This window comes from Betta splendens, chromosome 2, assembly GCF_900634795.4.
Source record: "Betta splendens chromosome 2, fBetSpl5.4, whole genome shotgun sequence".
Lineage (NCBI taxonomy): Eukaryota > Metazoa > Chordata > Actinopteri > Anabantiformes > Osphronemidae > Betta > Betta splendens.
The window spans coordinates 22954345-22966819 of record NC_040882.2 but is presented as its reverse complement, the minus strand read 5'-3'; the positions used below and the strand labels follow the sequence as shown (position 1 = coordinate 22966819).

The 12475-nt window shown below is 43.3% G+C and overlaps 3 protein-coding genes across 4 annotated transcripts; all 3 read left to right on the top strand.

The window, feature by feature from the left end:
• Nucleotides 1-36: 36 nt before the first annotated feature.
• Nucleotides 37-4017, top strand: LOC121202078 (transmembrane protein 272-like). Its single transcript, XM_041069772.2, has 5 exons — nt 37-216; nt 1108-1194; nt 1277-1327; nt 1415-1630; nt 2002-4017. Exons 2-5 carry the CDS (start codon nt 1131-1133, stop codon nt 2208-2210), a joined length of 540 nt encoding a protein of 179 aa, XP_040925706.1. The 5' UTR covers nt 37-216; nt 1108-1130; the 3' UTR covers nt 2211-4017.
• A 607-nt stretch (nt 4018-4624) lies between these two features.
• On the top strand, nt 4625-6808 carry LOC121202095 (transmembrane protein 272-like). Its single transcript, XM_041069894.2, has 5 exons — nt 4625-4746; nt 5252-5338; nt 5425-5475; nt 5634-5849; nt 6174-6808. The coding sequence occupies exons 2-5, from the start codon at nt 5275-5277 to the stop codon at nt 6380-6382; spliced, it is 540 nt and encodes a 179-aa protein (XP_040925828.1). The 5' UTR covers nt 4625-4746; nt 5252-5274; the 3' UTR covers nt 6383-6808.
• Nucleotides 6809-9763: 2955 nt separating this feature from the next.
• Nucleotides 9764-12032, top strand: LOC121202094 (transmembrane protein 272-like). 2 transcript variants are annotated; one of them, XM_041069892.2, is made up of 5 exons: nt 9764-9921; nt 10797-10889; nt 10970-11020; nt 11103-11312; nt 11520-12032. In XM_041069892.2, exons 2-5 carry the CDS (start codon nt 10820-10822, stop codon nt 11726-11728), a joined length of 540 nt encoding a protein of 179 aa, XP_040925826.1. In that variant the 5' UTR covers nt 9764-9921; nt 10797-10819; the 3' UTR covers nt 11729-12032. The 2 variants fall into 2 exon arrangements, with proteins under 2 accessions (XP_040925826.1, XP_040925827.1); XM_041069893.2 differs by lacking the exon at nt 10970-11020.
• The last annotated feature ends 443 nt before the right edge of the window (nt 12033-12475 follow it).

The following is a 12475-nucleotide window of genomic DNA, read 5'->3' as shown; positions in this document are numbered from 1 at the left end:
TTCTCGTGTTTTCTTTTCGTTTCTTTTGAAGCTAATCAAGTGTCTGCTGTAAACAAAAGTTTATTTTTGGCCTCACTGTGAAGCGCCTCTCCCTCCGTGCACGCCGCCCTCCCTGCGTGCGCGCTCCCGTGAGGCGGAGGCGCGGCTCCACTCAAGGCGCGGTTGTCAGCGGGTTTCACGGCACACGCAGGCGACTTTACTCCGGTTGGCGCAAAGGTGAGTGTCTGCGGACAAACCAGGAGTCTTTTCGCGCATTGAAGTCTTGCTTTGATACAAAGAACCAACTTGGACTCGCGTGGAGCTGTGGCGTTCGCTGTGCGCCCATTATCGGACGGCTGGGACCGGGGCGGGGCGCAGGACCTTTAAAACACTTGGAAACACCGGACCGTGATTTGTCCTGTTTCTGCCGAACACCTGTTGTGACTTTGGTGTTTTTCAAAAGCCTAACATTTTGCAGGTACTTGTTTTTACTTTTATTGAGTTGAAGACGCGTCAAATGTTCCCGTCGTTGCGCCGCATGGACTAAATCTTGCGTGAGGTCACAGGTTGCGGGTCGCAGGTTGCTTCATGTCTCAGCTGTTAAACTGGCTTTACTGGAAATGATGTCGATCCCTTCGTCAACACTTTAGCAGCTTTTCTTTCCACTCCGTCAAACTGCGATGTGTGCACGCAATTCTTACATAACATCGACTAAAGCCACTGACTGTGCCTCTAATAACTAATCTAATAAGTTAAGTTAACTGTGGATCGGGTTGAACTTTGACTGCAATGAATCTGAGCCCTAATTAAATTATACGGGTTGTTACTTTCCTAAACTCTTTTCTTAATTCAGTGACCCATCTTCACAAAACACATAAGCCACAGCAGCTATTTAGATAATAGCAGACATATTATGATTTTAACATTCACCACCACGATGCATTTGAAATCAATTGTAGACTTTCAGCTTGATTTGATGAGTTTTGTGAAAAAGGACATTCATATTAAGCTGTGTACTGGTTTGGTGGTGGACTGAATCACATGCTGTAGACTTTTATAATATAATCTAAACTTTTCTAATATAACGTAATATTTTATGTTTTTTTTATGTAAATATTTTCCCTGCAGGTTGGAGCCGTCACTGCTACATCATGTCAGACACTGGTTTGATCCGGCGCATACGCAACACGCCTAAGCCATCGCTGCCTGTGCTCGGTGAGGTCTCACACTGAGTTATAATTTGTTCAGCTGGTTGAAAACTGTGTCTTTCGTTAACAAAACATTTGTTTTCCTTTAGTGTGTTCAAAGTTGGGTGGCTGCGCTTTGCCAATCGCTCAGATTGTAATCGGTGAGTTACTGATGAATAGATGTCGAGTTTCATGACACTGAAATGACAGAACGTCTAAATGAGCCTCATCCTCCTGTTGTGCGACAGGGTCTGTGTATCTGAATGAGTGTCCGCGGCAGCACTACATCCCCATCTACCTGATCGTGGGGGGGGTCTTTGGTTTGTTCATCGCGCTGCTCTCCTGCCTCCCCTGCACCCAGAGGGACGAGGGCGACACCAGCGCAGCCGACACCCCCCTCAGCAGACTCTGCACCACCTGGAATTCACTGACCTCGCTCTTCTTGTTCTGCTGGTTCATTACTGGTATGTTGATACACATATCAGCTGACAGGCGGGCAGTCAGGGGGAGTTTGGAGCAAATAGCTTTTCTTTATTTAGTTTAATTTGCAGAAAATTAATCTGAGACAATGTTTATTGGTGTGGCATTTAATCTCCTGGCCGCTAGATGTCAGTATTGCTCATGTTGAAGGGCTTTATTTCTCATAAAGGAGTTTTTTTTTTATACTATGATGCATCAATTGCAGCAATGCTTTATTAGATTTCTAGAGTTGCGTGTTTTGATTGTTGATGAGCCTCAGGGCAGGTCCTGATCAAATGCAATGTCAGCATTAGACCATGGTGCGTCTGCAAAACAGGTGTTTCCAGTGTTTGAGTGTTGAATTTTTGTTTCTTAGGTAACGTGTGGATCTACTCAATTTACCAGCCCGACTACCACAAGAATGCAACACATCCAGATCTCTACTGCAACAAGACGCTGTACCTGTTTGCCTTCTGGACCACCACCCTGGTCTACATCCTCCTGGGCCTGTTCTTCGTAATCGGCTTCTGCGTCCTCTTCTGCTTCTGCCTGTGTGGACGAGCCGATCCTGACGACAACGTGTAGCCGCCGAAGCTGTCGCCGCATGAGTTGCGCTTAGTACTTTAATCAGTCTGAAACACGCACTATTTATTGGTGCAGTAAAGACTTTCCTCTTTTACACCTGAGAGCCTGTATGGAAACACAATACTTTACTTATTTAGTACAATGAAATGGAATAATGCCTTACACTACATCCAAGTAACACAGAAGAAGCTTAGACGAGTCTTTTCTAGACAATGAGTCAAATCAGCAGCAAAGACTGACGCGTCTCATTTGAATTCATGCCTTGTGTTGCACTATTGTTTACCTTTTCCTGACAGCCCCCTTTAGATGCATATTTACATTTATTTACATCTCTAAGATAGTTGGAATTGCTGAGACTTTTCTACCTCTGCACAAGCTGCTGTGTTTTATGTTTTTTTTCTTTGACTGCCTTAGCTGAAGATGGAGATCTAGTGTTTACGTCAGAGTCGACCTGTAGAGAGAAGAGGATGAAATGATGATGTGCTACTTGAATATTAAATGACTCGATGTCAGGAAGCGACTGCTAAACGTATCTGATGCCATGTCATGTTCCCTGCTAAAGCAACACTTTATTACCTAATACCTATTCATGCCAGCAGTGGTTCTAGGGAGAGCTACCTTTTCTGGTTTTCTCCCAATAAATACTTACATCCATGATTTAATTCATTTTAAGCTTTACTTACAAAAAATGCAGTGTTAACAAATTCCTTTTCAAACACAAGAATTTCAGGCCAGTGCAAAGTGCTCAGCTTCTGAATGAATTACAGTATATCTGTTTTTCTGCCTCTTCAGAAAGCTCTCACCAACTCATGCTCAGCTGTTTTTTCCTGCCTTTATTCTCCACCTGTCCAGTCTCTGTCCTCCATGTTTTCTGTAGGTAAATGCCAACGCCTCATTCTGTTGTTAGTGGCCCAGTACGTTGTTTAGTCTCTCCTCCTTCTGGCCCTTTGCCTTTGCTACGCAGCCTGTGATAAGGATTCCCACCCTCAATCAGTATAATTGCGGTGTGCAAAAACATAATATGGAAACTTTAAAGGGGAAGTCACTAATCAGCTGTTTGTGTCATATGACAAAAAAATTGTAACTTTAGCAAAACAGGTGAGAACTAAACTAAACCACACACACAGGCCTCTGCTCTTTGTGCGATGTGTTCAGCAACTTTTTTGTGAGTTGAGCTATTACATCGTGTGAAAACTAAATAGTTCCGTCAAACTGCTACAGAATGAAACTGTAGGTGTCTAATGTGGAACAGCACACATGAAACAAAACACATTTACTAGAAACGTTTTATTATTTTGATTTTTAAGTTTGAAACCTAGGGTGCATTAAATTCAATTAATAAATGAGACTCTCACTGCAGGTTTTAATCTTATGTCGCTTAGTGGAGACATGAATGAGCCAAGAGTGTTCATTATACTGGAGTTTAGCATAAAACATAATTTATATGCAAATTTTAGTTGTTTACCACTCCTAATATGCTTTAATACCTACATTGTGTACCTATGTGTACCCTTGAGCAAGACACTTGACACTGGTTCTGTTTGGTGGTGCTGGGATGTCAGCATGATGTGCTGAAGGTGGTGAGTGAAGGATGTCAGATATAAGGTTATAATGCTCATTCACAACATCACCCACTCAGATAATTTCACTTGTATACAGTATGTAATATTTGATCCAACTCATAGTCATGATCCAAAAATGAACCTACATCCCATATACTTGTATTCAGCATACTTGATATTCTGTTTATTTTATACATAAATGTCATTAATGAATAGTCTTGAAATAAAGGGCTGTATCATCTGCATATAGTATGAGATTTTTTCTGTACTTAGAATTTATATATATTTGTTTTTCATATATGAATATTAATGTGTTTGGGAAGTGCCCCACAGTCACTGCATGTTCTCCTTGAACGACCTGCTGGTGCATGCTGGAGACATTTATACATTTTTGGACAGTTTAGGAGAGGTGCTGGCCTGTGCTTCAAACCTCCTGGCCAGAGAGACAAACTTCATGCACGAGCATGTGGGAAGCAGAGCATCCCATGCTCCATTCCTGTCTCAAGTGTGTTCTGGAGCAAGACACTTCACCCACGGAGAGGGTTAAGCTGGTTGTACTGGACGCTTTTCCTACCACAGAGTAAGCCAACCGATATGTCCTCGTGGCAATGGATTATTTTACCAAGGCATACAGTATAGAGTGAGAGGTTTAATAAGACTCTGACCACACACACCAGCTGCCATCAGAGAGACTGGGACCCCACTTTTCCCTGTTTCTTTGGACTCATCCAACTGCCACTCTAGTTAGTGCACCCCAGCTTTCTTCACCTCCAGCCACTTATTTCACAGGGGCCGCTAATTTGGGAATCACTACACTATAACATAAGCTTCCTTATTACTGTAAGTTGTTCTTGTGGATCTTTTTTTTAGGGAAGTGAAGGTTTAAAGGTTTGACCTCAGTATAAAACAAGCCCCCCGTCTTTGTGCTTCCCTTTATTCCAGGAGCGTCAGCGGACTACACGGATTCTCCAAAGGTGAGTGTCTGGGAAGATACCAGAAACCTTTTTTTTCCAAGTCTTTGACACTAAACCCATTACCAGAGGACTGAAGCTGACCTTTGTGACCAGGGCAGGGCACAGGACCTTTAGCAAAGTTAAAAACACCAGACCGTGATGTGTTCTGTTTCTGTTGAACACCTGTTGTGACTTTAGTGTTTAGTAAAGCCTGACATATTGCAGTTTTTTTAATCTTAATGACCTTGAAGGCTTTTCAAATGTTCTAGAAATGACGTTACATGGAGTAAGACAGGTCTCAGGTTGCTTCTAGTCTTCTTGTCTCTTGTCTTTTTCTTATTATGGAATAATCATAATTTTATAAACATTTTATTTCTTTGAAACATACATAAAATGTTACATGAAATTTTACCGCTGATTTGTTTAGAACCCAAAGATTCTCCAAGTGATCTGTCGATCAGCTTGTGTGTCATATTCAGATGCCTCCGTTGTCTCAGCATTAACCTACAGTACATCGTCCCTACAGGTTGGAATCGTCACTGCTGCATCATGTCAAACATTGAATTGCTTAGGGGCATTCGAAACACAACTAAAGTAACGCTACCTGTACTAGGTAAGTTAGGTACAGAGTTATCATTTGTTCAGTTCTAGTTAAAAACTGTGCCTGTGTTTCTAATGAATGTTTTTATTATCTTTCAGTTTGCTCAAAGTCGATTGCTTGCATTTTACCAGTTGCTTATATTGTAATTGGTAAGTTATTGATGAATAGATGTAGATGTTGAAACTAATTTGAGTTTCATGACTCTAAAATGACTGATAAGATAAGATATGACTGAAGTCATATCCTATCTTATTTTATATGAAGAGAACAGTGTCTAAATGAGCCTCATCCTCCTGTCGTCTGACAGGGTCTCTGTATCTCAATGAGTGTCCACGGCAGCACTACATCCCCATCTACCTGATCGCGTCGGGGGGGTTAACTTTGCTCAATGTGCTGCTGTCCTGCATCCCCTGCACCCAGAGGGACGAGGACGACAACGACGCAGGCAACACCCCCCTCATCATACTCTGCACCACCTGGAATTCACTGACCTCGCTCTTCCTGTTCTGCTGGTTCATTGCTGGTATGTTTACAGGACAGGAGTTGAAACAAATTGCAATTAATTTCCAATTTACACATTTGCAGATAGTTGATTTCTGTGGTGTTAAATCCCCAGCCAATTGGGTGGCAGCATCGCTTATGTTGTGGGGGCAGGTTTATTTATGCACATTTTTGCAGCAATGTTTTATTAGATTTATTAGTTGCTTGTTTATTACATACACCAGGCAAAAACTAAATATAAGTTACTTCAGTTAAAATGGCTTCAGGCCATGTTAACAATGAGCTTAGCCAAATGTTGTTTTTTTATTGTTTGATTTTTGCTTCTTTAATGTTCCTTCTTTTCTAGGTAATGTGTGGATCTACTCTATTTACCAGCCCAACTACACCAAGAACTCAACGAGTCCCGAACTGTACTGCAACAAGACGCTGTATATGTTTGCCTTCTGGACCACCACCGTGGGCTACATCCTCGCGGGTCTGTCCGTTGTATCCTGCTCATGCTTGGTCTGCTGCTTCCGCCAGTATGTTCAAGCTGATCCCGACAACAATGTGTAGCCACTGAAGCTGTAGCTGCAGTACTTGGTATTTTAATCAATCTGAAACATGCACTTATTAGCTTATTAGTGCAGCAAGGACTTCTCTTTTACCTGTTTTCAATCTGCCGTTCTGCCCATATATTGTCCAGTCTCTCTTCCCTCCTTCCCTTTTTTTCTGCTGTGCAGCCTATGATAAGGAATCTCACCATCATAAGCAGCGAGGAAACTTGAAAGGGGAAGTGTAACACAACAAGAACTGACCAAATACTAATCAGCTATTTGTATCCTATGACAAAAAAATGTCACTTTAGCAAAACAGATGAGAACTGAACTAAACCACTTTAAGTCTGTGCTTGTATGTTTTATTTTATGTGTTCAGCAACTTTTGTTTTCTACGTAAAAATAGATTGTTTGTCCATTAAAAGGTTCTGTGTTCTAAAATAAACAACAAGAATTGTGGACTTTTTACCCAACACTCTTACCAAATACTGGTAAATTTGAGGAAATGCATGAAATGACAAGATATGTCGATGTGAGGACGCAGCCAGAGTCTTGAGCTGCTGTGTGAAATGTAAGCAAAATAGGTCCCACAGGCTGCTGCAAAGTGAAACTGTGTATCATGTGGAACAGAACACAAGAAACAAAGACAATTGCTGGAAACCTTTTATTACATCATCCAAGTTTGATACTGTACCTACATGTAGAGTGCACTGAATTACTCCAGGACAGCAGTGAATGAAGCTCTCACTCCAGGGTTTAATCTCACTGCTCATGTCGTTTATTGGATACACGAACTAGCCCAGACTTTGTTTGTGACAGTTTAACATATAAAGTATACCTTTTTCAGCATCCTGCGTTAGTTCCTCAGTGAAGCATCAAAGTGACTGCCAGGTTTGTCAGTTTGAGCAGTGTTGAGTGGGATGTCAACATGATGTACTGAGTGCAGGTGGAGGGGCTGAGATGGTGTTTCCCTCTTTCACGTCTCTGGCCAAGTTCGCGCTCTGGACGAGATCCTGGTTTTGCCTCCGCTTCAGGCGCGTTTACGCACGTTGTTTGCTGAAAGCTTGGAGCGGCGCCCCCCCAGCAGGTGACGCCCTAGGCAACCGCCTAGTTCACCCTGCCCTCTTTGTCAAACTGTCTATCAACGCATACTTAAAGTGATACTTCACCTATGAAAAGCAAGTTATGGTATAAGAAATTGTACGTTTTATTAGCTAAAATGGGCAAAACCCTTTAACATAGATGGTCTAGAGAAAACAGGGACAACTGCAGTGATATGTGTTGTGGATGAAAAAGGTCAAATCCTACAACGCACAGATTGCATTGTGCTCTAACGAATCTCCTGAGCTGCAGCGATTGGACCTACTGTACCTGAGCCACCTACTGCGTGTTTGCAGATAGTTACTCCTTCGGTTCACAGACGAACCTTCGGATGCTGTTTTACGCCTGATGAAGACACTGAAGAGACTGGTTCTGAATCACCTACGCTCTGCGGTGGGAACCGACCTGGGCCCGCTGCGATTCGTCTACCGACAGAAGGACTGTGTGTCAGACACTTTGACCTGCAGTGTGGGGGCCCCACTTCCTCTTTACCCTCCACACGTCAGACCTCAGACACAGCACAGATGCAAAAGTTCTCTTGTGACTCTGCGATTGTCAGACTGATCACTGATGATGACGATGCAGAGTATAGAGGACTGACTCAGGACTTTGTAGACTGGTACATCCTGTACATGTGGTCTGCTGGTGCAGCAGTATCACAGTGAGGGACAGGAAGAGACTGGACAGGGTCATCAACAAGTCCAGCTCTGTTTTGGTGCAGGAGGTGGGTGAGAGAAGGGTTCTGGCTAAACTCACATCCATCATGGACCAGGACTCTCACCCCCTGGAGGACTCACTGTCTGCTCTGGAGCAGCTTCAGTAGCAGACTGATCCACCCTCAATGTGTGAAGAAGAGATATCGCAGGTCTTTCTTGCCTGCTGCTATAAGACTTCAACCAGATCTGCTAACTACATTTACTCTGTCCATGGATGTGTGTTTCTATAGTTTCTGTTTTCTTTTTGCTGTCCCTTGCCGTTATAAGATGCAATTTCCATGCTGTTGGACTAATGAAGGAAGAACAAGACAGTTATGTTAATATTTTAGTATTAGAGTTGCTGCCAACCACTCAAAACAAATGTAAGTAATAACATTAGCAACACAAGCTAGCGCTACTCCAGACACACAAAGCATAAAAAACATTCCAGTGGTCCTCTGCCCGTACTGTATGTGGGCCAAAACTGAAGCTCTGTAACTCATAAATAGTACTGTACGTACTGTACGTTCCTTGTCAGCAGTAGAAATCTCACCTTGATCCCAGAGAAACTGTCAGCGGTGAAACTGATTGCAGCACTGGTATATTCAGTTGTGTTCTCATCCATGCACTGTGCACCAACAGCTGGCTCAACCAATTATCGCGTATATCAGACTGTCCTAACACTGTAGAACCTCCTGTCTTCCATATAATACAGCAGGACCTTCACTACTGAACATTAGTGCTGTAAGTGAGGAAAAACAATGGCGGAGAGAGCAGCAGTGCTCCAGCAGGCTGGTCCCGCACCTTCTTGGAGTGTCTCCGCCCACTCCCTGGGTGGCCCTGCCTCTTCTTGTGCTGACCCCGCCCCCGGACAGGTGGCCCCCCAACGGTGTCTCTCCCAGACCAAAAAGTGAGCAGGCAGAGCTGCTGCAGCTGCAGCAGGAGGTGGAGCCAACCCTGACAGAGGTGAAAGGTTTGACTGGAGGTGGGGCAGTGTTCAGGGAAGGCTGAGCTGAATTTCTGAACATTCTGAGGGGCTCCAAACCTCCATCGTGACACTTGGGCACAGGGTACAGGGTGCTGGAAACTTTGGGAATACAAAGACAGTGAAACAACGGCACAGGCTGTTTTAATGGCCAAACTATCGGCAAGTCGCAGAGCCTCACACCCATTGCTGTGACACATGCATGACAAGGGTCCTCTGCAACACTACCTACTGTGCTAGAAGCAGCCATGGAGAGGGTTGAGCTGGTTGTACTGGGCATGAGTGGTGGGCCATCGACATCGCCACCCAGCTTCACACCCTCACCAGCCGGCATCAGAGCGACTGGGACCAACACTTGCCCCTGGTTCTTTGGCCTCATCAAGCTGCCACTCAGTGCAGCCCGGCTTTGATGACCGGTGAATTTGTTTTTTGGGGCTAAAGACTGACAGCTGACTCCAGATGGAATACGTAAGCTGGTTATAGGAACAGCTGCAGGAACTGCACCAGCTGTTGTGAACGCACATTACCTAGTTAGTGAATCACTACACTAAGACGTAAGCTTCCTTATGAACTTGTTCCTTTGGCTTTGGTTCTTTTTAGGGAAGTGAAGGTTTCCTGTATGAAACTTCATTTTTGCCCTCAATGTGAACAAAGCTCTCCGTCTGTGCACGCTTTCGTTTCTTCCAGGAGACTGGAACAAGAATTGGCACCACTCGAGCTCAGCTGTCAGACGTTCTCACGGCACAAGCAGGTGATTTTACTCCGGTTTCTACAAAGGTGAGTGTCTGGGAAGAAACCAGGTAACGTTTGTTTGACACTAAACCCATTATCGGACGCAGACCTTTGACAAAACTTAAAAACACCAGACTGTGATATGTTCTGTTTTTCTTGAAACTTTAGTGTTTTACAGCCTAACATACTGCAGGTACTTGTTTTTTACTTTCATGAATCATGGATCAAATGTTCCCGAAGTTGCGCTGCATTGAGTAAAACTGCTTTTAGGTCTCAGGTTGTGGGTCACAAGTTCATTCATATCTCTGCCGCTGAACTAGATTTACTGGAAATGGCGTCAAACCGTTTGTCAACAGTTCAGCAGCTTTTCTTTTCACTCCGTCCTGAAAAAAATTGAAATGAAGTGAAATGTTCTATTTGTGCCCAGATAGTTTCTACATTACATCAGCTAAAGCCACTAACTCTGAGACAGTAAGTTAACTTTAGATTAAGTTTAACCCTTTGACAGCAGTAAGACGTCGGAGCCATACGTAAATGATATGCTTTGTAATTTTCTTAAAAGCGTCACCTTTTCATTCAGTGACTCAACCTTTGGAGCTACAGTAGCTAGAAGAAGTATTAATTACTATTGATTTATCACATTCACACACTACAATGCATTTCAAACAAAACAAAACAAGACGTGTAGACTTGATTTGATGGACTTCATAATGGTAAAAGGATGTGAGTCCTTTTACCATTAGGACTCACATCCCTGCTAAGTGGCATATTTGTTCTTTCTTTAGTTGACATTCAGGCATTTTGGTTTTTTTAAAGGAAAACCCAACGATTCTCCAAATGACGTGTTGATCAGCTATTCTGCTTGTGTGTCATACTCACATGGGCTCATAGTTCAGCATTAACCTACTCTTTCCCTGCAGGTTGGAGTCGCCACTGCTACATCATGTCAAACGTTGGATTGCTTCGGCAGAGGCCCAACACTCCTACACCGTCGCTGCCTGTACCTGTACTACGTAAGGTCACATACTGAGTCACAGCTTGTTCAGCTTGGTGAAAACGGTCACTGTGTTTTGAAACCTTTTCTTTTTTTCAGTATTTTCACAGTTCTTAGGTTTTGCTTTGCCAATCGCTCACATTGTAATCGGTGAGATACTCATGATTAGATTTAATGACATGTTCAGATTCATGAACGTCTAAATGAGCCTCATCCTCCTGTCGTCTGACAGGGTCTCTGTATCTCAATGAGTGTCCGCGGCAGCGCTACATCCCCATCTACCTGATCGTGGGGGGGGTCTTTGGTTTGGTCATTGCGCTGCTCTCCTGCCTCCCCTGCACCCAGAGGGAGGAGGATGACAGCAACCCAGACCCCCCCGGCTGCCTCTACTCCACCTGGACGTCACTGACCAAGCTCTTCCTGTTCTGCTGGTTCATTGCTGGTATGTTTATACACGTATCAGCTGAGTTTGGAGCAAGTAGATCCAATTTACTGTCCATTAAGATGCAATTGACAAATCCACTTGATGAAAACATGACACATCATTTTATTAAAACGTGTGCATTCACAGCCTTTAACACCACACATGATCTGTTAATATATCATTTCTCACTTGTTTGACTTTTGAATATTTGATTTTTTTTTCCAGGTAATGTGTGGATCTACTCTATTTACCAGCCCGACTATGTCAAGAACCCAGCCAGCCCGGAGCTGTACTGCAACAAAACGCTGTACCTGTTTGCCTTCTGGGTCACCACCATGGGCTACATCTTCGCGGGTCTGTCCTTTGTACTGGGCTTATGCTTCATGCTCTGCTCCTGCTTGTGTCGTCTAGCTGTTTCTGACGACGACGTGTAGCGGCCGAGTTGCACTTAGTACTTCAGTACTACTACTCTAATGCACAGCCTGTTTTACGGACTCGAAGTTTATATTTTACAATTAAGTCGTCATCATTCCAGAACTGGAAGGGAGAAATCACCAAACCACTGCTGTCTCTGCTTTTGTTTGTCGTTATTTAATGTGCTCAGAATCAGCAACGCTGGTATTCTAGGCTGTAATAGATTGTGTTTGTCCAGTAAAAGTTTCAATAGGTTGTGAAAATGTCTTTTGGTTGCATTCTTAAAAAATAAACTACCATAATTGTGGTATGCTTCCTTATGAACTTGATGATACTATTTTCTCCAACACATTCATCAAACAATATGCTGATGGGAGGATTCAGCCAGAGTCTTGAGCTGTTACATGTATGTTGTGTGAAATGTAAACAAAACAGTAGCAAGAAGCTGCTACAGACAGAAACTGTAGTTGATTATATGTAGGAACACAAGAAACAAAGACAATCACTGAAAAGGTTTTATTACATGACCCAGGTTTGATACCAAGTGCAGTGAAGTAAACCCAGGACAGCAATGGATGAGGTTCTGCTGCAGACAGTGATCTTACTGGGTCATGTGGCCTAGTGGATACATGAATGAGCCCAGACTCGTTCATCAACATTTCCCATCAACATGTGCTGTAGTTCAAGCCTGGATGTCAGATTTCATGTTAGAATTGTTTAAAGCATTTGGTTTTAAGATTTGTCGTATTATGTAACTCATACTCATC